Source organism: Poecilia formosa, unplaced genomic scaffold (assembly GCF_000485575.1).
Source record: "Poecilia formosa unplaced genomic scaffold, Poecilia_formosa-5.1.2 Scaffold1, whole genome shotgun sequence".
NCBI classification, from domain to species: domain Eukaryota; kingdom Metazoa; phylum Chordata; class Actinopteri; order Cyprinodontiformes; family Poeciliidae; genus Poecilia; species Poecilia formosa.
The window spans coordinates 2,116,116-2,142,765 of NW_006799940.1; the positions used below are offsets into that span (position 1 = coordinate 2,116,116).

The 26,650-nt window shown below is 36.7% G+C and overlaps 1 protein-coding gene across 7 annotated transcripts in view; it reads right to left on the bottom strand.

Annotated features, from left to right (window-relative positions):
* Positions 1-26,650, bottom strand: part of lama2 (laminin, alpha 2) — a 149,835-nt gene that overhangs the window by 16,480 nt on the left and 106,705 nt on the right. For 4 of the 7 annotated variants that reach the window (XM_007542962.2, XM_016668157.1, XM_016668145.1 and 1 more), the window contains 24 exons: positions 25,889-26,031; positions 24,602-24,700; positions 22,918-23,029; positions 18,808-18,970; positions 15,969-16,047; positions 15,751-15,882; positions 14,752-14,868; positions 14,446-14,609; positions 13,908-14,046; positions 13,220-13,322; positions 11,969-12,085; positions 11,669-11,851; positions 11,474-11,479; positions 10,722-10,876; positions 9,513-9,656; positions 7,558-7,691; positions 6,048-6,207; positions 5,845-5,969; positions 5,485-5,647; positions 5,195-5,339; positions 4,975-5,113; positions 3,035-3,155; positions 2,131-2,289; positions 1,177-1,227 (listed from right to left, as the gene is read on the bottom strand). In XM_007542962.2, coding sequence (XP_007543024.1) covers positions 1,177-1,227; positions 2,131-2,289; positions 3,035-3,155; positions 4,975-5,113; positions 5,195-5,339; positions 5,485-5,647; positions 5,845-5,969; positions 6,048-6,207; positions 7,558-7,691; positions 9,513-9,656; positions 10,722-10,876; positions 11,474-11,479; positions 11,669-11,851; positions 11,969-12,085; positions 13,220-13,322; positions 13,908-14,046; positions 14,446-14,609; positions 14,752-14,868; positions 15,751-15,882; positions 15,969-16,047; positions 18,808-18,970; positions 22,918-23,029; positions 24,602-24,700; positions 25,889-26,031 — 3,053 coding nt within the window. The remainder of the gene's footprint in view (positions 1-1,176; positions 1,228-2,130; positions 2,290-3,034; positions 3,156-4,974; positions 5,114-5,194; positions 5,340-5,484; positions 5,648-5,844; positions 5,970-6,047; positions 6,208-7,557; positions 7,692-9,512; positions 9,657-10,721; positions 10,877-11,473; positions 11,480-11,668; positions 11,852-11,968; positions 12,086-13,219; positions 13,323-13,907; positions 14,047-14,445; positions 14,610-14,751; positions 14,869-15,750; positions 15,883-15,968; positions 16,048-18,807; positions 18,971-22,917; positions 23,030-24,601; positions 24,701-25,888; positions 26,032-26,650) is intronic. The other 3 variants (XM_016668171.1, XM_016668150.1, XM_016668177.1) reach the window with 1 other exon arrangement.

Here is a 26,650-nt window from a genome sequence, read left to right on the forward strand (position 1 = left end):
CTCAAAGACTTTCCCGAAACCAAACAGACCAGCATTCAAGTCAGCGGCTCTAAAGCTTTCAGGGGTCTGAATAGTTTCACAAGCCATAATAGATCAGGAGCATCGTTTTGATTTATCATGAGATCCACAGAATGAGACAGTCCTTCCAGTTTTTTTTTTTGTTTTTTTTTACACATTCAGTGTTATTTAACCACAAAGCATCTCATTTCTGCAGATACATTTGCACTGAAACATAAGAAATAAAGCAGGGAAGTTTATTTTAAAAACCTGAATCTACAGTCGAGGACTCATGTCTCAATTCTGGTTCACAAAGAAAGTTTCAGGCTCTTGTTTTGACAGTTATACTTTTCTCTACATTTCTTTGAATAACTCATGAAAAAATAAAAATCTCTTCAAACAGCCATATTATCATAATGGCAAGTAATTTTCTTGCTGGAGAAATTGTTTTTTCCTTCGTCTTAGTTTTAGAAGTGTAAGGCTCTTCCAAATGCCTCCTCACTTTAAGTTTTTTTCTTCTCTAATCTTTCCTCTCCTGTTTTTAGCTACAGCTCTCGTCCCGGTGAATCCCACACCCGTCTCCCTCCAGTGTTTGTCCTTTCTCCTCGTCCTCTCCACTCCCCTCGTCCCTCTCTAAACCAGCCATTAGTCAGGGCCAAGTTGAGTTGATGGTGTTTTTAACCTCGCTTAACCTTTCTCCACACACATGCCTGCACACGGACGCTGTACCTGCCAGCATAGTTTGTAAAAATAGATTTATGTGCCCAACAACCATCGATGACGGATAAGCTGCAGGTAGCCCTCCGTTCGCCCTCTTATCACATTCTCAAAGGCCAACACTTTCTAGTTTGCATGTTTGAATTTGTGTTTATCCACAGATGGAAACGTGTGCATGTTTGAGTATTTTTTTTTCCATCTGAGGAATAACCTCTAAACCATGGAAACTTAATTTGTTTAGAGAGATGATGCTGCTTTAGTCAGCTAGGATATGATATTACATTTACAAAAAGCTTCTGCACATCTTCAAGTTTATGTGTCTTTTTGCAGTATCGGTGAGAGTGGATTGTTTTTTTTTTTTTTTGCATAAAACCAAATCCAATTAGCAGAGCTGCCAAAAAATGCAAATCTCATTAATAAGCACTCATGTAATCATAATTCACTTAGGGAACAGATACTCACCTCTCCCGACTGCCTTCGTCTCCTCTTGGAACTTAAGTTTGGCCTGCGAACCTTTAGGCAGAAAAAAAAGCACATCAGTGCAAAAACCATCTATGCATGCATGTATAACTCATGTCAGAAGTTTCTAAATAAGGGGCATTTTCAACTAATCTACAAGTTTTTACTTTTGAATCAACAAATTTGGTATATTTTTAGAAGAAAAAGTATGTAGACAAGTTTAAATCGACATGGATTTTCTCATGGATAACAGCAAATGTTCAAAAATATAAATGCACACATCACTAAACACTTGATCAGATGTCCCTAAATTTGCTGCAACTCTAACACATACAAACTTTTAGAGCAGTTCTGTTTATCCAAACTTTCCTCCTTGATAGAACAGATAGTTAATTTAGACTGATTTTTTTTTGTTTGGAAAAATAAAAAAATTCAAGGAGTCCACAAATTATCCATTCAAGTTGGGGGTTTGTGAAGGCCATTCCAGAAGCTAAATAAAAATATATGCTAAGTAGGGATGCAAGTTAACTATTAATAAGTTAATTTAAAGTTGACTGATCTTATTGATCGACTAACAAGTAATTGATATATTAATTCTATACTGTATCTACTGCCTTTCCATAAAGTGAAGGATTGTTTTTTTAATATGCTGAATTTAAAAAAAGAAGCATGTTCCTACACTTTAACAATTTTTTTGTGTCCGCTGTTTGAAATACTGAATGAACAAACAAAAACTTTGAACATCTAAAAGACAACATCTGAAGACATTTCACAATATAACTGTGCAATTTAATATGTAAAAGCAAACTGCAAACCATATTTTCTCAGCCATATGCATTACCAAATTCCTAAAATACCTCAAACATAATTTCCTAGCAGCATATTGATACATCTCAGCCTGATCAGATTCCTGCAAGTGCTGCTGTAGTGAGAGAAACGAGAGATGAAACGGGTAACCTGTGATGGGCTGACGGGTGAAGCCCCTCCCACTGCCAGCAGTATAATCCCAGAGTCCGACAGAGTGCTGAAGGACAAGCTGATCTCAGTGCCGACCTCGAGAGTCAGGCCACCCAGCTCCATGTATCCTGGCTTACTGAAACTCACTGTGTGCAGGTTCTGAGATATAAATACAAACAAGGAATGTGTTAGTTAAGGGTTCACAATAAAACTGTGGCATCAAAAAGTCAACAGGCAGATTACAGCAGACGTGAAATGCATTTTTCAAACTATTATTTAAAAAAAAATGGGAATAAAACTTTACAGGAAGCTTTATGTTCACACAGCAAAAATACATTCAGATTCACATGAACAACATAAAGAGCTGACTTCAAAACCCAGAAGCTTTCTAATCCTTTACATATCCTACATTATGTGAGCAAGGCTAGGTTTTAATTACATGGATGGAGTAGCTGCACTGAATTCATCATGAAGGCTGTTTCTTGCTTTGAAGAATGCATAGCAGGTTCGGGTTCTGCACTGATATTTCAATATGTGGAAAAAGGAATAAAAAAGCTGGAGCTAGCTTAAACTGGCTTTAGCGTTCTTGTCCTTCCCGTTATTCTTTGCATCAATACAGAGCAAGGCTACACAGCGAACGACAGAATCAATGATGCACTAAAGCGGGACCAGTAGAAGAGCTGGGGTCAAGTACGGAATAACATGAAGCAGTAGACAAAAACAAATGCCAAGGCCTTTTCAAATGTTATTTATTATGCGTTATGTTATTTTCATAAAACCTTATAAGAAAACCACATCTACATGCAAATAGAAGTGTTAATTACATTTTAGAGTCAACAATAGGTCAGAAACCAACTGATTTCTGTAAAGGCATCTCACATGAACTCCAAAGTGAAAAACTTACCTCGACATTACATCCTTTAGTGACCCCTGTATAGTCGGTGCTGCTGAGCAGATTGTATGGAGTTCTGGAGACTTCAATGTCTCTGAGACAACCTGCATACCTCTTCAGATTCACCTCTGACCTAAAACGATAGCAGTCATAGTACTAAATGAAATTATCAGCATGAGAAATCCCAAGCTCATTGGACTTTGTCTCTACGCAGTGAAGCTGGATTACTTCAGCCGTGAAATGATTGCATCATGATCTGAAGCTGAGTGAAGACTGGAATTCAATAAGAATTTTTTTTGAATATGCCGTTTGTGCATATCGATGAAGTTGAAGTCATCAAGGGTTTGGGGAATTTCAACTTTAGACAACAAATGTTTAAGTCCAGAAAATGTGGATAAAATAATCATCCACATTTTCTACTTTAGCAGATTTGGGCTCCAAAATCACAATAAAGTGTAAAATTTTAGCAAAAAATATTAATATTAAAGGACAGGGATGGAAACCATTAGCATTGTTTAAATTTAATATTTCTGTCATGTTTTAACCACAAACTTCAATGTATTTTATTTAATTTTATGTGATAGAGCAGTGGTTTGCAACCTGGCTCAGGAAACCGCACAACCTGTGGAGCGTCCACAATGGCTCCTGTTATCTAAAAATGATAAAGAGTTAACTGATGTTTTACAATATAAATAAAACAACTATTTTTATTTTTTTTCCCGAACAGAACAATTACCGTATTTTCTGGACTACAGAGCGCACCATGCTATAAGCCGCACCTACACATTTTTTGGAAGAAAAAAAACAAACAAACTGGAAACGTACATACATAAGCCGCACCAGGCTATAAGGGCTGCATCCTTCTCCAAAGCCGAACCCTGGTTTCGTTCACGCCGAGTGCAGCGGCTCTATGTACTGCCAGATCAACAGCCTTCAACTTAAAAGCTGCATCATATGAGTTTGAAGAAATTTCCCCGTCATGCCTGCTGCTAGCTTGTGCTAGTTCTAAATGAAAATTAGCTCTTTCTTCTTTGATTTACAATTTTGACTTCCAATGATTCACTTCCTGCTAAAGAGCCCCCTGGTGGTTGAAGAAAAATCAACACAAAAGCTGCACCGGACTATAAGTCGCATGTGGGAAAAAAGAGAAGCGACTTACAGTCTGAAAAATACGGTACACTGAATTTCCACAAAAGAAGAAGAAAAAAAAAATCTACCAATCGTGTTTTTGTAAAAGCTTTATGCTTTTTTTTTTTTTTTGCTTTATTCTAAAACATATGGACCTTGAAAGTTTTATTCAACTGGACTGAAAACAAACAAGATGACTACTTACAAAGGTTGCAGGCTGATATGAAAGACCAACACCAAGAATAATTGTGAAATGGAAAGAAAATATGTGTGGCTTCCACAATTTTTTTACAAATTAAAAATATGAGAGTCATGACAAGCATAATGCACTGATCCCCTCAGTGTTTTTTTTATAACAGCCGGGGCCGTCTCTACCAGTGATCTTTTGTTCTATCACATGACGTCCCAATTAAATACACTCGTGTGTTTAACATGACAGAATATGTGTGATTACATCTGAAAAGCATTACAAAAATGTTTGAACAAACATCAAATTCTGGCTAATAAAGGACAGAAAAGTGATTTGCAGCAAAGGCCTTCATATTCAAGCCAATAAAACATTATGCATTAACTGTGGGCTGCACAGCCTTATCAGCATTGCTAGCATCATGCAGTGATGAACTATTTGAACATTTTTTCTAAAACAAAGAATGTAAAATTCATTTTTTGTTTTACCTGGCTCCCATGCTGTTAAAACAGAACATAAAGCATTAGCACACTTACAAAAAACAATTCCTTATGCTGGAGGTGTGAACATTGAACATGTTTATATAAAAACGGATTCTATATTTATGCTTTACGAGTTTTTTATTTTATGTTTGTACCTGTAGTTTCCGATCGTTGGCAGACCACCAAAATAGATTTTCTGGTTTTCCTTCAGGTTCAGACCAGTGGCTGAGCCCTGAGATAAAGCCACAATCTTTTCTTCAGCACCATCATCGATGTCCACAACGATCACAGTGGCTATGTCAAGGTAAGAGACACTTTCAGTAACCTTTTTACATCTGCTTTCATGACCTAAAGACTATGAATTCTCACAAGTACCCTGTTTCTTGTTCCTCGACACGGTGAGAGCTTTCCAGCGTCCATCATTGTGGCGTTTAGCTGATAGGGCTCTTCCAACTCCTGATCCCAGGTCAAAATTCACCTTCACCTTTCCTTCTGACAGCTCAAGAGACATAAAGTCCTTCTGCAAAGAGCAACATTAACAGAGAGAGGTGTAGGGATCAATATATTTATATAATGCAAGCCAAAAGAAGATTTCTATGCTGGTGATATAACTTCATAAATTGTGCAGGTTTGTTTCCTGTCATCTGTCTCTGTTGCAAACATACCATGTCTTCAGTGGACAGATACATGAGCAGCGCGTCAGAAGAGAAAGTGCGAAACTTGAAGGTGATGGTGGAAACATTTGGGTTCCACCTTGTGGGTCGTCCTACTGCAGCGTAGCCTTCACCGTCCAGCTGGACTGTCCCCTCACCATCAGTTCGCTGAGGACTACAAGAACACAGAGGGATCAGATTTCCTAACGTTTTCATCCATCTTCCAAAAACGCTTCACAACCCAGAAAAAAAAAGACGCAAAAGAGAAGATGGCGTCCGTTAACTCCCATGATAAATTGCAAACACAAATACAGCAACAGGACAAACATAAACAAGAAATATTGATGTAAAATAAGAAATGTATCTGCATACCTGACAACACAACCTTTACAGTCTCCCTCTCTCTCTCTGTAGTTCCACAGACCGATAGGTTTACCATCCAAGAAGGTCTCGCCCATGCAGCCTATAAATGTTGATGCTCTGACTGCTTCTGCCTTCTGCAGGACAGAAAAAGAAAAAAATAAAGGTTAAAAAAAAGCACAGCTAGGTTAGTCATGTCTTTGACAGACAAATACCTTTGCAGTGCCCAAAATTCCTCCAACAAACAGGTAGGCATTCTGGTCGACGTCTAAGATGGTGAAAGCTTTAGGTGAGTTGGCACTGGCTGGGGTTGGCATCATGCCGGCCATAGGGCCTTCCAAGGGATATACTGATATGGTGCCATTTAGACCATTACTGCAGATGAGAACAAGGCAGTACAGTAAATGTCATTAAATTTCATATTTGCTTAACCTATATTTAACCTGGAATACTCTACTCAGATTAAAAATTTATTTTTCACTAAGTATCAAACACAAATACAAAAAGGACAGTTAAACATTAAAATTACAAACCACTCTAAATGAAAACAGTTGCCATGGAACTGACCTCAAGGACTCAGTGTTTTATTTAGAAGCGTACAATGAAATGAACCTTGTCATTTTCCAGTCATACTGCAGTTTTTTCAGCACTAAGTCCAGTGCAAATGGGACAGAAAGAAACAAGTGATCTTGCTGATGAAGAAAATAATGATCAGCATTTTGCATTGCAAGGAACAGGAACAGAAGTAGGAAGTCAGCAACCTGAGATTGCCTCATATACTCTCGGTCATCTGAGTCATGTCTACTCAGGGGTAAAAATGGCCACTTATTCTGAAAATAGGTTTTAAGTTCAGTGTTTTAAGTTTCTCTACATGTGGTTTGAAGTTAAGCAAGTTATCAACCCCAACATCAGAGATGTTTAGACCAAGATTGCTGACATAGCTTATAAGTAGAAGGGGACCTAATATAGAGCCCTGTGGCACTGAGGTGACTTGAAAACCAATCTACTGCTATGTAATGGTCAATAAGGTCAAATACTTCAACAAGTTCTATATGTTTCCTACAGTGACTAAATGTTGTGTTCACCTGATATTAGTTTCCTTTGACCTTTTGATTGTAAACCGAAATGACAAAAACACACTGTGTGTGCCGACTGAACCTCTCCTCACAGCCATATGAACCATCCACCTTGAAAGTTTGTTTTCAAGGCAGGTGTAACATACAGCAGTGGGGGAATATTTTAAAGACAGAGAAGTCTGTGTGATGCCATCAGTAAACACCTCTGGGAAGTCTCTCTGATGGAAAATGCATGGAGCAGGTGGGACTCTTCCTCTATGTGAATGAGCGAGTGTGTAAACAACAACACTGCCGCTTACAGAGGGAAGGGAAAATAGATTGCAGTGAATCTATGTAATGATGTGCCAAAGGCTGACAAGACTGCAAACTCTAGATTTCCCAGCTGTAAAAACATGCTTTCTACTCTAGCATGAGTAAGAATGTTTTGGGGTTTCTGCTGTTTTGTCTTCGCTGTTGGTATTGATCATTATTTGTTAAATAATGTGAGAGAGGTGTAGGACAAGACAAGGTACCAGGAAAATATTGTGAAAGCAGGCAGAACATTGTTTCATATTTTTCTTCGGCTGAGTTTGTGATAAACTGCAAAATGATTGGCTTACTACATCTTGCCGAAAGTGCAACACAAGATTTGAATTTACGTTCTACTTACCGAGACGCTTCTATCCGGTGCCAGTTTCCATCGTTGATTGTGTGATGGGGATATTCAACCCTTCCCACACCTGAACCCACATCCCAAAGGAAATTCACCTTCCCCTTGCGCATCTCCAAGGCCAAGAAATCAACCTGAGGTACAGAGAAAACAAATAAACTACTTGTATACTTTTGTAGTGCAGTAAGCTGTGTTCAAGTCTCATGTCAGCATATTGTTAAGTGGCAAATCCAGATTTTTTCCCCACATGTTGGTGACATCTGGAGGCAGTTAAGAGTATGTACCTAAAAGAGACTGATTGCATTTTTATTAATATTTTTATTTTTAAAATCAAGCATGATTTTCCAATTCCAAATTATGGAATGGAAAACTCCAATAGAATACACTGAAGCTCGTGATTTGAACATGACAGGATGTAGACAAAGCTCAAGGTGCATTAATACTTTTGGGAAACACTGTATCCAACTTTTTAAAATTTTAACTGTATGGCATGTTTTTGTACATTTGTCAACAGAAAACTGTAGTTGATGCACAATAAGTTGACATCTCATTAAATGTGCTAGTTGATAAGAAATCTTTTGTGAAAATAATCAATTAATTATCCAGCATTCTTAATATTAGGAGGATAAATCTGACTTTTATGAAAAATAGGCAGCATTATTGTGGCCTTGAATGTTTACAAAAGGTGCTGCAGTCATACAGCTCTGAACGTGTAAAAATCGGTGTTCTTTAAATGTAACAGCAATGCGAATAAATGCCCTTTCTCAACAAAACCAACTTTATAAATGGAGCAAAGTATAAAAGTGAGCGACCCTCTCCTCTCATATTATGTGATAACAGATTAATGTGGTCAGATTTTAGTTTTTCAGTAAAGGTACACAAGCAGGTTACAGACCACACAAATCTCACAGTAAAAGGGACGATTTGGAAACCTATCAGCATCCCACCCATTAATAAGAGAGTCCAGATTCTCAATATCATTAAATAGAACCAACTGGAGCATTTATCCAGGAGGTGAATATAAAATACAATGATGAAGTGATTTCTCAGCCAGTACAAGAGCTGAAGTTCTCTCCTGTGGCCCCTTTAACTGGATTTTCACAGGATTTTGTTGTATTTTGATTAACAATCTTACTTATGTATGAGTTAAAAAAAATGATGAGTGAATTCTGAGCATGCAGACTCTTCTGCTGTCTTTGAACTACACAAAAATAATTATTCATATAGCCTTATGCACTATTAGAGATTATCAGGAAGTCGCATCTGAACACACAAATCACAGGCAAACACACGAGTGCGCGCACTTTACTTTCTAGTCTCTCCAGAGTATCGGCGATTATTCATTAGCAGAGATCACAGGGAGGCATTATTATTCAACTAGCACTTCACTATTAGTAAAAATGTAAGATGTGAACAAAAACACACACTAAATTATTATTTATACTAAATTAGAATATCCATGAGAGACACAAACACATATGTGCCGAAGACGTCCCAGTCAGATGAAGCAAAGCAAAGATTTCTCTGGGGAAATCAGGGTAAAGCTGAGAGCAACACAAGCTTGTTGTTAATTGCCACTCCACTCCAGCACACACACAAATACAGTGCACACACTTTGGGACTATAAGCAGTACCTTTAAACAGCGCTGTGTTGTATTTTAAGGGTGCTGGTGGGTATGTGTCAAGACGTATTAATTATTCTCACAGACAAATCACTCTGGGAGTATTTGCAGGCTGAGCGCTGCTGCTTCTTTGTCTAGTTTAAGACGCGGACACAACTTGGTTCTTTGTGTGTGCAGGTCTTTGCGTTTGCTAAACTGAACTTTCAAGCGGGATAAATGTTGTACATTAACCTTAATTAATGCAATATTATAGAAGATATGCCTGCAAAAAAAAAATCTATATAGCGGCAGTAGTTGGGGAGTCTGAAACATTAAAACTAATTTCATACTTACATATTTGGCAGATCCCAGGTAAAAGAGGAGGTTTTCAGGTGTGGTGGTTTTAACATGAAGGATGATGGTGTTGTACCTCCCTTTTCTGATGTCGGGGCGATAACTGCGGAGGCAGTCACCACCTGACGAAACTGAGACTTTGATCTGGAATGTAGTGGGAGATTAGAAACTATTTTAACACGGAACAAAAACAGATTTCACAAGCATTTCTTTGTACAAACATATTTATTTTCTTTTGGTGGAGAGAAAAAATAATTCATAGAAATAAATTCATGTAATTTTAAATCAAACTTGATATGATTTGAGGTTATAATGTATATTCAGGTGAATTTTAGGACATTAGAATGTCATTCAATTATACAAACAGATGTATTTCAGGTGTTTATTTTGTGATAATTTTTTTTACAATGGTTTAGAGGTAACATAAGCCCACAATTAAGTTTTTTTCAAAACATATTCATGACATAAGATCACTATAAAGAAGATTTTTCATACAGAAATCTTATGTTGTACCCTTATTGGACCTTAGAAGACACTGCTTTCATAAATGAAACCTTCTAAAGGAGGTTTTTGTTAAAGAAGCATGGTGTTTACAAGCTGCAACTGCTGTAAGCATATTACCGCTGAGTGGAAGGAAACAGAGCGATAGTAAAAGGGGATTGTGAACCAAACTTCAATTAAGAGTTTCTTTTGTTGTTGCTCAACTGTGTTTTCTCAAGTCCAAAAGCAAAGCAGTACTTCACCAAGAAATTACAGATCACTTTCAGCTTTCTTCTTGGAGATGCTGATTTTTTTTCCCCCCCATAAACAGACTCGACACTTGTCTACATCACCAACAGGTCCAACTAGCTAATGTAATGACCATGGCATGATTGTGGTAGACTAACCAGAAACCTGGTCTGACCTAAACCCCACAAAAAAAAAACAAAAAAACTACAAGTTATTATATCACACATAACACAAACAAGCTGATGGGTTGAATAAAAAAAAAACTGCTTCCTTCAGACCTCAGAGCCACAGGCTGATTTAGCTCCATGTCACGTTGCACTGATGCAGTAATTTAGGCAAAAGCACATTCACACACGAACATTCAAAAACACACAAGAAATCTATGGCTCAGAAGTATGGAAAGAATATTTACTCAACAATTTCACTGCTATTCAGCATCGACTGGTTGCAGTAACATATGTGAATATCAAAAACACATACTGAATTTGCTTGCTTCCTGGCCTGGTTGATCAGTTCCTTTATTTGTGAGATGTTGCGCCTCAAATTGTCTTGAAGCTCTTTTATCGGTTGCAGCTTCTCCAGCAGTCTGTCGGCTTCATCCTCCAAATCCTTTACTTTAGCTCCAGCAGCATGGACTAAGAGCAGAGAGAGGTGGAGCAAAATGAGCATAAACACTGGCACAACAATACTTCTTACAAATACTACAGAGTAAATCTCAGCTGAAAGTGGAAAGCTTGCAAGATACGAGATAACTGAAAGAACAGAAATACAAAAGAAGAGTGAGAAACGAGATCGAGAGCCAAAGAAATTAGTGTAGCTTAGCATTCAAAGAGAACTGCTTTAATTTTACAGTGTACATTATGTAGGACAGTGATAGGAAGAACTAAAAATCAAAAAGGCGTTATATGCCTTGCAATGAGCTGAGAATTCATGCTCATTTTGAATGGAGGCATTAATAGAAGCAGCTGTATAGATACTAAAGACAGCCAAAAAATTAGTGTAAGGTGCATCAATACAGCTGTAGAGAACTGTTTACATCGGTATTAACTGAGGCTATTAAAACAAAAATGATTGCCACGTTGTGTTAAAAACTGGAATTTAGTATTTTGTTTCGTCAATAAACAAGAACTGATTAGAAAACTGTAAAAGCCAAACACATGACTAGAGTGTAGTATTGGTGCACCGATTACAATAATAAATGATTTTTATTAAGGTAAGTGAAATATACATACTGATTGCTGTGGGGATTGAAAAAAGAGAAACAAGGAGAAAAATATCAAACATCGAGTTGAATTTACCAAAGTTTCTAAAAATTGTTGACTTTGGAATTAGTACTGAATTACACTAAATATAGATTTATCAAGCTTATATAATTTCATTTATTGATTCACGAGTTAATGGAGATGCAAGATAATAAAGCACTTTACTGTTTTTTTCAGGGTCCTGGATCATCCCATTGGCTGCGTTGACGTCGTCCTCCAGCTTGCTGCTGTTCAGCTGCAGGCCTCCGAGGTGCAGGTTCAGGTCCGCCAGGCGCTCCAGGACGTCTACGGCTGTAGCATTGGCATCAGCTGCTACTGCTTTTGTAGCTGCTAGTTTAGCAGACGTATCTGTAAGAAATGCCACACATTGCTAAAAGACGGCTGTCATTTTAATTTGTTTAAAAAAAATTTTTAAAAAAGAGGGTGAATGATTTGTTTGGACACAAACAAATTAAAAATCTTTACCATTGGGGATCGCTCTAAGTGTCGCCAGGGTTCCATTAACAGCTGTTTGAAGATCTTTGGCTTTGTCTCTAGCTGCTTTAACTCTGCTCTTTAGTCCAGCCACATCGTCTGCATTTTCTACACACAAAGCAAATGGCGATATCTATGACAACCTCCTTAGTAGTAAAATATCCCTCTTCCCTTTCTGGTCAACAGGATCAGTGAGATCGCATACAAAGGAAAAGGACGCAGATATTCTGAAGCAAAGATAAAATAAGAGATGATTCCATGTAAATTCACTTTACAGAAATCAACATAAAGTTTAGAATCTATGGGAAAATGACTTGTGTCAGCTGAAATACTTTGTTGTTTATAACTGAAACTGAAAACTACTTTTTTTTGCATTGCTCATAATACTAGTTACACCTTTAATTTTTCAGAACTCACCACCTGTAGGTTTGCACATTAAACACTTTAAGATTTTTAAATCCAATCAAACAAATAGCATTGTAAGCATTCCCCCCACTGATTTCACTTTCTAACAAATGAAATCAATGCAGTACAGCAGACCTGGGCGTTTAAAAGTCAGAGGGCAACAGCCGGGCCTTTAAATGCCCTCAGCTGACCTGGACGAAAATTGGAAATCAAAAATGCAAACATTTTATTTCTATTTGGTTTATAAAGCTCATTTTCAAAGAAACCTCTTCCATTTCCTATGTAACCATGTAACCCTTCTACAGTCTTCCAGGACTGCACCATGCTGGAAGGGAAGACATCAAACACAACAAGAAAATCAATGATTTTCTGCAAATCTTTTTCTTCTTTAGTTTGCAAGGAAAAAACAACTGCACTGGTGAATTTCAGGATAATTAAACTGATCATTCTGGTAATATAAACTGGGGTAGAGACATTAATTAAACTTAGCATAATTTTAGGATATAATTATATGATTTAGAAAATGTCTATATTAACCCACAGGGATAAATCAAGATACGGATAAACAAATATCATTTTTGTCATATCAATTTCCAGGTGTATAAACTTCCTCATTTTTCTGTCACTCCTCTGCAACTTTAGTATAATTCAGAAGAAAAAACAATCAATTAAAGAACAGTCAACTTTATTACCTCAAGATGAGATAATAAAAAGAAATCAAGTATCAAGCTAAACATGCTCAATTTAGGCCTCCGTAATCAAGGATAGACTTTCCAAGAGCGATTTAATACTTTTAAGAAAATGTTAATGTTTCGAGTCCAGTGTGCAGACCCGTACCTTTAACATCATTCTGAAGTTGTTTGGCTTTGTTCAGCAGTATTTGGCTCTTCTGGAGGGCATTCTGAGCGGCCTCCTTTACCGGGACTTCAGGACCCAAAGCCTGAAACAGCAAAACATATGAACCATATAAACACATAAACCTTCTAACAACTTGAGAAACTATGCTTTCCGAAACTATAGATACAAAAGATTTTTTTTAAAAAGTATGTGTCATGACAAAAACAAACACTTTTCTGGATTTTATGACTTTACGTTAAATTTAATCATTATTACTTTGAAAGAAATGGAGTCAAACTACTACTTTTATTTTACTTGTCTGTGATCGTTTTTATGCTGTTTTTCCAAAATCTTCTTAGAGCTTGAACTTTACTGCCCTCTAATTTTGAAAAATAAAAGTATAAATATTGCTATGATGTCTGTGATGACCAAGGGAGAGCCAATAATATATTTTCTTACTGAATACAAATATATTGTGCTGAGAATAGACTTCCAGGGTCTTGATGGTTCTAGTACTTGCATACTCCTGAAGATTGTACAATAAAGTTGTAATTATTGCCATAAACGTCTAAAAATATAATCTTTTGTGTTTTTAATTTTAGACACTTATAAAACCAGAATGCATGCAAAGCACCAAGAATAAAAGTTTTACTCTATTCAAGATATTAATGAATTTCTGAATCCTCACCAGTGCCAGAGCCTCATTTGCCATCTGTTTGGCTGCTTTTGCCTCTTTTTCTGCAGCATCAACATTGGTTTTAATGTTACTGTAAGCATGGACAGCAGCAGTTGCATTGAAGGACAGGTTTTTAGCTTCAGCCAAAATACTGAGGTGAAGAGTGAGAAAGAAGAAAAAAAAAACATGATAGATTAAATCAACTTCTACACAAACCTTTTTCCAATCAAACATCTTAATTTTGCCTGTGTTAATGGTAGTTAAACACTGTTTTACAAGAATATGGCATTTATACCAAATCCTAAAATTATATTATTATTATATTACGCTGAATTGGAAAATAAAATTCCACCTTTTACCCTTTAAGATAAACAATGTTTACATACAAATACCGACTAATTAAAACATTTGGAATATGAAAATATACTTCTTATATCTTTTTCAATTATTCGTCATTTAATTTAACTTTCCACTGCATGGCTGAGGGATCTGTCATGCGAAAACAAACATGGGAGAAGGTAAAACAGTGATCTGTTTGTACTGTATTCACCCATCCAAAATGGCTGCCGATTCATTTAGCTGCTTGGCGTGTCCCTCTGCTTCGCGGACTTGTTCAGCCAGGCGGCCATCGCTCAAGCCATCGGAGAGGCCCTGAACTTCGTCATCCAGCTGAGCACGAAGCGGACCGAGCTCTCTGTCCATCTCCTCCAACTCCTGAGAATGGAGATCAGAGGATTAAATGCATCATGACTTACCAAAATAAAAGAAGTTTCTTTTTTTCATTGTAACTCTCAGCCAAACAAGTTCAGTCAGAATGAACAATGAAAAGTCTTTGGGATTTTTCTTGATTTAGTACCTCTAGCTCCTTGATGATGTTGTCAGACAGCTGGTTTGCATCATCTAGAAGATCACTTCCTTCTCCAAGGACCTTCTGCGCGTCTTGTTTGACAGCATTGACTGCATCTCGCTTCCTCTGTAAAAAAATAAAATATATATATTACCATCAACATCTGCAGCAGTACACTATTTCTATTTCTGAATGTTTTAGGTTTTCTATAGTTTTCTTTTTGAGAAGCCAGTTTGCCTTCTAATTTTTTAAAATGGCTGCCACAAAAGGAGTTTTGATAAATATTGGCTTTTTCTTTCAGGTCATTTCTACATGACATATAGTTTTATTGAACTTTCAAGAGCTGAGCCATAAATCATATAGTTGTATCAAAGTGATAAAATCATAACTTATTGAAATGGAAATAAATCTTTTTCTCCTGTATCTGTTGCATCACTAAAAATGATAAAGATACCAAATGCACCACTATAGTTTTATCTTCCCAGAATTTAATGTAAAATTTCAACATTCCAGTGTTAATTTTTTAGGAACTTTCTCAGATCTGTTCATTTCATTAATTTTTTTTTAGTATTTAAAGTTGTTAATCATTTTATTGTTTAATCTAAAGCACTTTATGGTTTTATTGATGAACAAGAAACATTCTAAAGCCAAGGAAATAATCAGAAAAATTAATAGGCATTTAAAAAATGTATTTCAGTAGAACCAGTAGTAAACAGCTGCAGCTACCTGCAACAGACCTAAGCATGTTTTTATTAGATTTAATGTACATTTTGCACCTAATCTGATAAGCAGTAAAAGTTAAACTGCAAACCCTTACCAGCTGGTGGAGTAGAAACACTTTAAGGTATATTACTGTTTAATAAGAGAAAAACGGTCTAACTGGAGTCCATACTTTAATTACAGCTGCAGAAAATTAACATTTACTGTATATATAACTTGGCATAATCAACCTTACAGTCTGACAGACAATTATGTCCTAATTCTTATGCATGTTTGAGTGGGCTGCACCTGCAGAGCGGTGAGGTTGGCTTTGTTTTGCTCCGCCAGCGAGCCAGCCTGCCTCGCCTTTCCCTGGGCAGAGTTCAGTAAATCTTGAGCCTCCTGGAGCTTCCCCTCATGATCAGACAGCTTCTCTTTTATCTTTGAAACACACGAGGAGGTACTGAGGTAATCAAAGTCATTTAATGCATTTGAAAACAAGATTTGTAACCAGAGATCATGATTACCTCTGCTTTCAAGTCTTCAGTGGCCTGATGAGGGTCACCAAACAGCCTTTTGACTTTCTGATACAGCTCTTCTGCTAGACTGCAGAGGGGGAAGAGAGTTCATTTACATTCATATCTTGGATATGGATATTATGATTCATAAAACAGGAGGAGAACGTATTTATATGTGGGGGGTTTTTTCTTTTACAAATGCATAAAACAACTAAAAAACACCACAAAATTAAAGGCATCTTCTACTTATTTCTGAGCCAGTTTTCAAACCTATAAGAGCACATACAGTTAGTCACAGCAAGAGCTAAGCCACGTCTTGGCGAGAGACGAGGTTCAGTGTATCAACAATAGAAAGAGAAAGTTTTCCTTGAATTGATGAAAGAGAGAAAAGAAGCAGATGTTGTGTGAAAGCTTCAGCTTCATAAAGCCAGAGCTGTTGTTTCCAAAAGAGACACAATGTAGGAAAATTCAGTTGTACTTGTATTGTATTTTGTTGAACACCCTGTTTTCCTTTTTAATATAAGCCTGTTTGTCTCTATATCTGTAGTTAGTTCAGAAATATACTCTTAACAGATTGACTTACATATATTAGTATAAGGCTGAGTTATAATAGAGTAGTAAAATTAGACATAGAAGTAATTTCTACAGCATAAATATGATTTGGTGATGATATTTCTGTATTTTGTTTGGTAACCAAGCATCTGAAAGTTGCTTTATCAGTGACATTAAAATGCAAATTTTAATCATCTACAGACTGAGTTTGATCATTTCTGTGAAATACAACTGCTTTTGATTAGCAAATGTTACCAGAGGTGAGTCACAGGGTGATGGTACCACTGGTGGTACTTGGTATTAAATTGACCAAGAACAACAGTAACTCACACCAGAATATAAAACGCTAACTGGAGTTTGGCAAGGTGACTTTGACGGCATCTTACTGTAGCTTTTCTGTATGGTTAACAAACCTTAGAAAGTATGCAAAATGACTGCAAGCAACATGCTTTGTTTTATACAACCAGTAACTATTGGTTCACAATATTGTGATGTGTTGCGGTTGCATGCACTTTTAGTGTGCGTTCTCTCTTTGGAAGCATTTAAAGTACTTTCGTAGCTTCATGTTTACAATCGGACCCTTTAATGAGTCTTATTTTTCTTCTCTTACATCAATAATTACCACAAGAAGGATCTCGTGTCCTCCAGACAATATCACTCAAAGGAAAATTTCAGTGTTTGAGGATATGGGGAATGCAATGATTGGGTATGATCAAACTTTAATGAACCCTGTAGGGAATACCACGAGAAAAATATAAACAACTGAGGATTGTCCAGTCATTCAGCATCTATTCGTCTAGTGTACTGGTGTTCTAAATTGAGTGTATGAATTAAATAAAATGTAATTTGCAGCATGTGAACAAATTTGCTTGACAGTCCAACAATACGTCCAATGTAAAAAATATACAAAAACTACTGCATAGCTGAAAGTTTTGCATATTTCATAGAGCCATAAATTTGTTTTTCTTGTTTTGTTGTTTTTATCTGGTGCTCTGGATGAAATCTCCCCTTAGGCGTCAGTCAAATAATGAAGTGCAGACCAACTCATTTAGTGACTGAAGCGATTTCTCTTTCTCTCTCCATCACTTATTCTCTCTATCCATCCGTCAGCTGTTCCCCTCTCCTGTGTTTTTTCTGTCTCATTACATGTTCTTTGTGTCTTTATGACTGTCTCTGTTTGTGCCCCTACGGTGATATTTTTAATTAACTCATCGACCTTTACTGCTGAGAGAGACAAAAGGGGAAAGAGGTATGAAGAGACAGATTGCTAATTCCACCAAATGCCTCGAGAGAGAACGTTAACGAGTGATAGTGAAAAACCTCTTTGCTACAACAAACAGAAAGATGTGCAGCTATCAAATACCTGCTCACCTTTTTAGCTCTCCAGTGTCAAAAAAAGAAGCAAAGCAAGAAAAAGCGTCAATAGATTTTTTTTTTGAGATTTAGGATTATTTATCCTGGTTTCTTCTATGTACTAGAAAAACTAAACAGCCAATTCTAAGTAACGTAATTAAAATAACTATTAAATGTAGAGCATCAAGTTATTATGATGCAACAACTCAAACTTAGACAAAACCAATCCAATTTTGAAAAGCAAACACCTTCATTTTCATGCGTAAAATGCTGACTGTTTTGCAAAAATATTTTTAAATTGATTTCTAACTTTTAAAGAGAAACATACTTGAGGTAGAAGGTCAAACAGAAAAGTCAAATAAAAGTAAAAGTTGAAAAGTGAAGTTTTTTAAAAATCAATTGCTGCCTTATTTTGAGGAAAGACTAAACATAAAACATTCAGTATTAGAAATAGTTGGAAAAACCAACTTTCAATATGCTTTTAATTTTCACATCTGTTCCTCATTCTCTTTTGCTGGTTGAAATTAAACAGAATATGAAAAAAATAAGTGGTGAGGAGTCCCAGCAGCAAGCAAGATATGCAAGACAGACAATGAAGTTATTAAATAATGCAAAAATCACAGGAGGCTCTATGCAAACAGATACATTAAGCATTATGTGGAGCTGCAGATGATAAAATATTTCATCTGCAGCATCATTTCAACGAAGATATTTTGAACAAAAAATAAACCATGCAAAAAAATACGACTATAATTAAAATATTTGTTTTCTCAATGCTTTGAAAACAACTTTTCACTTTATATATCAAAAAAAAGAGAGTCTGTGCATCCACTTTTCATGTATGAAAGAATAAAATAGATGACTGAAAAAAAATCTCTGTGTGGGAGAGAGGTAAAACACCTGAGCCATGGGGGTGTGTGTGTGTGTGTGTGTGTTCTCGTACTCCTTCTCTTCCTCTGCAATGCTTTTCATCCCTCCCAGCTGCCGTTTTCTCATCTCGGCTAGCATTGCCTGGATCTCCTCCTTCATCTCGCTAAGGCTTTTGTCTGGAGCTCCATCTTTCCGTGAGAGGGTCTTGTTCAACTCAGCTGCCTTGGATTGGAGGTCTGGACGTAAAGAGACACGCAGAGGCACTGCTGTGAGGACGCTTCCTACGGACAGACTGAGTTCATATGGCTGCAGTTGTGAAAACGATAAGGAAAACACTATTGCAGCTTGTCTTGTGTTTCAACTGTAAGAAATTGAGAAAACAAAGCTGGGAGTTGAAACTGTGTTGGTGCAAATGCCAGCAGATCTTTATTTCAAATATAATTTTGCATTTTAGACATTAATTTTAAGCCTGGTTTTCATTTGCAACAGAAACTGTGGAATAAGTGCATATTTTTTGTTGATGTATGTAAAAGACTTCCAGCAACTTGGATCAAGGTATTAAAGGGTCGATGGGCATAATTTAATGACGTGTGGTTATATTTCTCATTTCAATCTTCAAAATCATTGCTATGACTTCTTTAAACTACACTTTTTAGAGCTGTAATGAACTCTACTGGAACCCTGACGGTGTGCTGATTTATCCGACAGCTAAATATCAGCTGCAGATCATTTAGGTGAAGCCTCCATGGACTGGACTGTTTGTCCAGCAAACCCCACAGATTGTTAACTGAATACTTGGGTAATTTGGACTCAAAGTCAACACTCGAAAATCATCTTGCTCCTCCTGAAACAGTTTTCACATTGTGTTATTGCGTAGCATCTTGTTGAAAGAATGAATCTAATTCAAGAAAACCTATTTCTCTGAAATGGGTTGTATGATGTTGTACGCTTCAAAGTAATATCCACACTGTGGCACAATAAGGTTTCCCAGCTCAACATTGCAAGAACATTCTGCCTCCGTCGGCTTATTTTCTTTCCAAAGTGCATCCTAAGATTTTGAGACAAGGACACCTTGTTCCATTGCTTTGTTTTCATACTTACATGTCCAATGTTAGTTTGTTCAGACAGGCATCAGCCGGGCCAAAATAACTGGTCATACACAATAAAGTGTTGTGTAAATGCAGTGGCACTTTGGTTCAGTTCTTAAATTGTCTCACCACCAGTTCACCTTTCAAAATACTAGTATAAGTAAATAAAAAAAAGACAGTACTAATCACTTCACCTGTCAATGTTTATAACGACACAGACTATCTTAATAAATTATTAGAACTTAATACACTAAAAACTCCTAACCTAAAGCGAAATAAACTCCAAAATCTCAAAACTAGAAATGGAAAGGATGAGAAAAATCCAGAATCATTGTGCAAAATAAGATTCAATCTCAATTCAAACAAACACACAGTACAGTATGTAAATTTTTCTCTGCATCCAGTAAGCACACTAGATCATTTTAATAGCTAATGACTGAAAATTTTCACCCTTTGATCTTTACTCCTTTAATCACAGTTGAAGTCAAACTCAATCTTAAGCAATCCATCATTTAAAGACAGTTTTGTTTTTGTTAGAAGCCATGTATCTATTTTATCATATTACAGCCAGTAAAATCTCAAAAACATCAGTGGTGAAACATACCAAGGCTCACTTGAGTGAAGCTCAACCTGCCTGACATTAATGAGAATTTTGTGCATCAGTGCAGAAGCAAAAAAATAAAAAATAAATAAATAAATAACCATCCATTAGTATTTTTCCTTAATTGTGTGTGTGCTTGTGTATGTGTTACTTTATCTAAACTTTATTTGACTGAAATAAGTTGAAATATTTTATGGTTATGCATGTGTGTGTGTGTGTGTTGTGGCAGTGTTGCATTTCACTCATTTGAAGTGTAAACATGAAGTGATTAGAGCCAAGACAGGAGTTAAGCCATCATGCTAATGAACAGCTGTACTGCGGGTGTGTGTATGCGTGTGCATGGCTCCTCTACCGGTGTGTGCACAGAGGAAACAAAAGTGTGTGCCACAGCCGTATAATTACATAGTAAGATTTAAGAACCAATTAAACACTTAAAACGTGGACGGAATCATATTAAGGTATCTGGCAAACATGTGTGAGGAAATTGTGTACAGTATTTTCTTGCCTCAGTGTGTGTCTGTGTGTGCAGGGTGGTACAAATGTGCAGAATCTGGCAAAGGCATTTGTGTATCTGGTGTGTATTTGTGTGTTTGTGACGGCCACTAATTAAGTCTCTAATTGCGACTCTCAATCATTCAGTGAGCCAGGACACAGTCTCTCTTTTACTCTCCTAGAGACACATACAAGCACACACTATAATCACACTGTGATTAGGCAGCGGGCCTGAGAGCTGGGAGCAACAACAAAGAGAGGACCACTGCAAGTCAGAATGAGTTGATCTGGCAACTTTTCCCCCCAAAGACCAGAAGTATTTCATAATGGTAAAATAATAATAATAATAATAATAATAAACCTCGGTACTGCAATCTATTATAAGTTGGACTACAATCATCCCTACCATGCATTACTACAAACGTGTTTCTGCTTAGAATACAATTCCAGTGAGTTTGAATTGTGAAAGGTTCAGTTACTTAGTGCAAAATTTTTATAGCTTTATTTCGCCAAAGGTGGATCGTATTTCACCACTTGTATGTTATAATCTGTGTAAACTTTGACTGTAAGAAATAGTCCTCTATGAAATAAATTACATTAATTGATTTTTATCAAGAACTATGCTTTTTAAGTTCATTGCCAGAGGTTGTGGTAACTGTGTTTTCTGAGATGTAAAGAAGTATGGCTCTCTTGAATCGTGCTGGTAGAGAAATAATCTATTCTCGTACAGTCCAAGGCTTTTCATTTGTTTGTCACAGACTGATTTATTTTAAGGAATCTGATGTGTCAAGCTTTTTCTCTATTGGTTGGAAGAAATTTTTCATTTTGTAATGGAATATGTTAATCATTTCCCCCATAAAAAACTTAAATCTAAGCTTTAACATTGTGACAAAGCAGGAGATTAAAACTTTGTCTGAAACTTAAAAAATTAACTCTAATGCTGCTGAAAATAACAGCATAGATATTGCTTTGGACAATTCACATCAAATATGCGTTTGTTTCTTCAGTCAAAACAGGAAAGATTTTTTTTAATTCAACAAGAGATAAAACTTAATTTATTAACAGGAATTGAAGTGTCAGTATATGTCTTTATGACACTTTTCTCAATTTGAGGTCAGGTTTAGAAGACATGATGTGGGAAAACATCACTGCAGCATGGGTAGATGAAACAAAGCTGATTATTTACATTTAAAACACGATTAGAGTAACATTTTATTTATTCATCCATCAAAATTGATAGACAGCAACTTAACCTTTCTCATTAGGAAAAGATAACTACTGCCAAATGATTTTATATTGTAGTTTTTTTTATTTCATAATTTTATCAACCTTCTCAGAGTTTAGCTGGAGAGGATGAACTTAAAACATTCACATCTTGTCAGTGATAGAGAAAAGATACATAGAGAGGAAAGTAAATTCTAAAAGTGAGCAAAAACATGTCTGTTATCAACAAAAACAGATTACAAGTATTTTGTTCTAACTTGTATATTAGCTTGCCAATTACCAGCGAAAATTAGATGAGTAATTTCCCATCTAAAAATGCTGTGTTATGGACGGAGAGGCCTGATGGATTAGTTTCCTTCAACATTTGCTCTTTATCCAGCTTGTTATTGTGATGCTGCAGCTTGAGGAATCTGTTGAATGCTGCAGCATCACTTTGCACCAGCAGCCTATATAGAGTACCATCAATTTACCCATCAGTAACAATTTTTAGGTGCTTTCCTCCATTAGCTGGTTTCCTTCAAAGCCCTCTTTGGAAGATGGAAAACTGTATTTTAAGGACCATTAGGTCTTGAGATGTTTGGGGAAACTAGATGTTTCTTTCAACCCTCCTTATTTTCCTGCATATATTCTGTAAAGTGATACATCTTTCCTCACAATAAAATGTTAAATTAATTGTAGTAACAAAATGTAGTAAAACAATACAGCAGATTCAAGAAAACATCGACAGGATTTGTAAGGAGCTAATAAAGGAGAGGCAGAGTTTTTTGGTTTTTTTTACCTTTCGCTCCCAGCAGCGTGTCTCTGATGAACTGCTCCAGGTCCTCAGCTCGTTTATGAATCCTGTCCGCATCGTCCTCCACCTGCTCTCCATCAGCAGACACCTTAGTTGCCTGTAACACAAACGCATGCAGCTACATCATAAAATAATAAACAGGCATTACATAGGTGAATACGTTGTAGTGGGGTGAAAATACAAACGCAACCCAAATCAATACTGCGTGCAGAAAGGTGGAAAACTCACCGACAAAAAGAGAAAACACAACCTCGCACATTCAAAGATCAAGACAAGACCAAGAACACAAGAGGAGTTTTGACAGGCATGAAAATCACACCAATACACTCAATTTAACACACGCACGCACACACAGTTGAAGAGTGAGGATAATTATATGTTCTGCTGAGATTTGACAAGACCATGTTATGTAATTTTAGCCAGGGTGTTTTTGTGAGTAAGCACGTAGGGGATGGGATGTGGGGGACAGTACTGTTGTCAACAAATGTCAGACATTCGGTCTCTAAAAGGGTACAGCTCGACAGCGTGAATGTGAGTGTTCTTTTTCTCCATTTGATAGGTACAGACCCCTACACTCAAAAGGTGATTTTTCTATTTTGGTTAACTTCCCCTCACAGTCAGCCACGACAGCACATATATTCAGAGAGTGAGAGAGAAGGAAAAACATGAAACTGCTCTTTCACGCAATCTCCACCTTAATAAGGTGGAAGGGTTATAGTTTGGTGCGCTCTGTTGACTGGAGTTGAGGCCCTTTGTAGGGCCTCCCATCAAAATGTGGCATTCGGGAAGGGGTCAGACTGCATGTGATTTAAGATATTTAATGGCAGAGAAAAACACTAAAAGTCAAAACTCAACCAGATTAGTGGAAACCCAGATTGCGGTCTTTTCTGGAACTTTGGTGGGGGCTTCTTACTTGCTGAAACTCCTGGAGCTCGGCTGGACCAAACATGAAATTGTGAAGGGATGCCCATCCCTTCACCTCTTTGCAGCTTCAATGTCATTTCAAGGTACTTCAAGGAATACTTTGAACTAGGATCAAATTAGGATGAATACAAAGACTGTTTATACTATTGGCTTGAGTTGACAGATTTGGAGTCAACTTGGGTTCATTATGCCAATTCATAAAATGTCTTCTGAGGAAGCTTTACTGACTGAATTGAGTCACAGTTGCAGGCTGAAAACCTGTGAGAGTTGTCTGTGCTTACACAGCACAGTAACTCAGATCAACTGGGCTTTGGGAAGTCTCTAGAGTTTGTCCTAAAAAGCTGTCCTCCTGGGTGACATCAGTGCTTATGTAGGGTAGGCAATGTTGGCGTCACTTAGACAAATGGGATTTGGAGGAACGGCCAACTGGATATGAACCAGGGTGTTTTATTGATGAATTTTTGTGCTTGACATGGGATATTTGTTAAAAAACTTTAGCCCAACTCTATATAAATCCAGTATATTTATCTTTTACACCATATGGTTGTCTACATTTGGAACATCCTCAAGACTCAAATATGGGAAAAGTGCAATTTTCAGCTCTTGCTTTGTGAAATGACAGTCACAATATCAGAGCTCAAATATCCACAATTCCTTTGGCTACACATAGAGAAATTGAGATGAAAAGGAAAGAAAGCAGACACAGGTTAATGTAAAGTTGAAAGAAAAACCAAAGGATTTGCACCCTGCTATGCAGCTGGTCCATCTCAACGACCAGTGATCCCAGGTTGGAGTCGGCCAGTTGCAGTAATCTCTCCGGAGCTTTGTGAGGCGATAACATGTGCTTCAGAGGGAAACAGAAAGATGAAAGTATTAGACAGAAATGTCTGACACAATGTGGCCTTGAGCGATGTTTTTGCAACCACCCAGACCTCTGCTGCAGGGCTGAGAAACACAGGAACCAGAAAAATAATTTGCACTAAGAAATTTCCCATAAATAACACTTTCAAAACTAACAAAATGCAAACAGTCAGACGAAAGGAAATTATTTTTCTTTTGAACATATGCTTCAACCTTGAGAAGCTGGAAAATAATTGGTGTAAAGTGGTGGTTGGAAATTTGAGAATAGGACCTAAAACTAGAGTGTTCATGAGTCTCAACTCAAAAGGAGAATCGGAATCAACTAGAATCAAGCAGATATGTTAAAATTTTATTTGCAGAAAAGGACCCAATGTGCTTGGAAAAAAAAAAATATATATATATATACTGAATTAACAATTCATTAATTTCTGCACAATTTTTGCTTAAATATGTAAACACTGCAACAGCTGCTGATCAAATTCTGAAAAGTGGATAATTATTCTTCTCAAATAGTTTCAACACGACTTTTTTTTCAGTTTGTTGTTGACGTATAAATAACTCTTAGCAATAGTTCTCTACCGTATTAGTAGTCAAGCCATCAATCTAAAATCTCCTTTGCCAGCTCAATGTTTACTTTCGTCATTCAGGATAATTATGAGTTCCTGTATGACCTTATTATCTACTGAACAATTTTTTCTGTTGCAAAAGTTTTACTTCTTGCATGATCTTTTGATTTGTTTAGACTAAAAGATTTGACAGAGGCAACACAGCATTTTGTGGAAAATTCTCACGTACGAGAATGTATTTATGTTTTTTATTATTAAAACCAGCTGACTCATTGTGCCAATACCTCAGAGAAGGGGAGAAATTCATAGTAAATTAACAATTTGTAATAACCCAACTACAAAGGGATGTGGTTGAGTGGTGTTTACCAGAGTAAATTTGACCCATTTTCAAGCAGCAAAATATATGAACATTTTTCACTTTGACTTGTGTGGGAAACAAGACATGCTAAAATATGTCAAAGTTCAAAGCAATGCAACAGTTAAGTTTACTTTTAGATATATTTATAAATAGTAAGTTTCACTCAGCAAGCTTGTTCTACTGAACAATATTACCCAGAAGCAACATACATAGAAACAAATAAAGTTAACATTTATATTAATTTTACCTTGAGCTCCTCTGTCATGTTTTCAAAGCGGTACAAAGCTTTATAAGGTGGTGGGAGGGGTGTGGTCAGTGTGACATCAGTGATGATGCGATAGAGACGGTCCATGTCGCTTATCAGCAAACCTGAGCACTCATCATCACAGGCTGGAGAAAAGTAAAGAAACACGGTTCTGAATCAGTTCATGTGCAATGAGCCCCATTAAATTCATCTGAAATATTTACTATCTGCACTGTGAGGCTCTTGTTTGCCAGGTTTCTGTGCAAGATCTTTTTGTAACTGTATGTTTTATATATGTGAACTTAGAAATATATCAATATGTGATGACACTTTTGTTGTTCTACCCTTAGAAAGACAAGGCTGCTGATGCATGCAATCAGCCTAGAGAGTAGAGAGCACCTATTATGAGCACACACTGTGGGCAAAAGAAAACAAAAACACACACACTCCAATGCACACGAATTGACTTGGACACACAATTACTTTTTAGTAAAGTGCTAGGAAAACATAGTTTTCTTTTGTGACCTGAGGCCGATTTATTACAGAAATTAAAACTCCTGACATGGGAAATCAACAATAAATTAAATAATATACAAACTGTTTCTAGTCTGTCAATCTCTGACAAAACTAAAACACACAAATTAATCACTGCTTTTAAGTAGTTTCATGCAAAATGTATACACAAAAACACCACACACACAAATCTGCACTGGATATGACACGGTGTCAAGACCTGCTTGTCTCTGCTGTGCAGAAATCTAACGG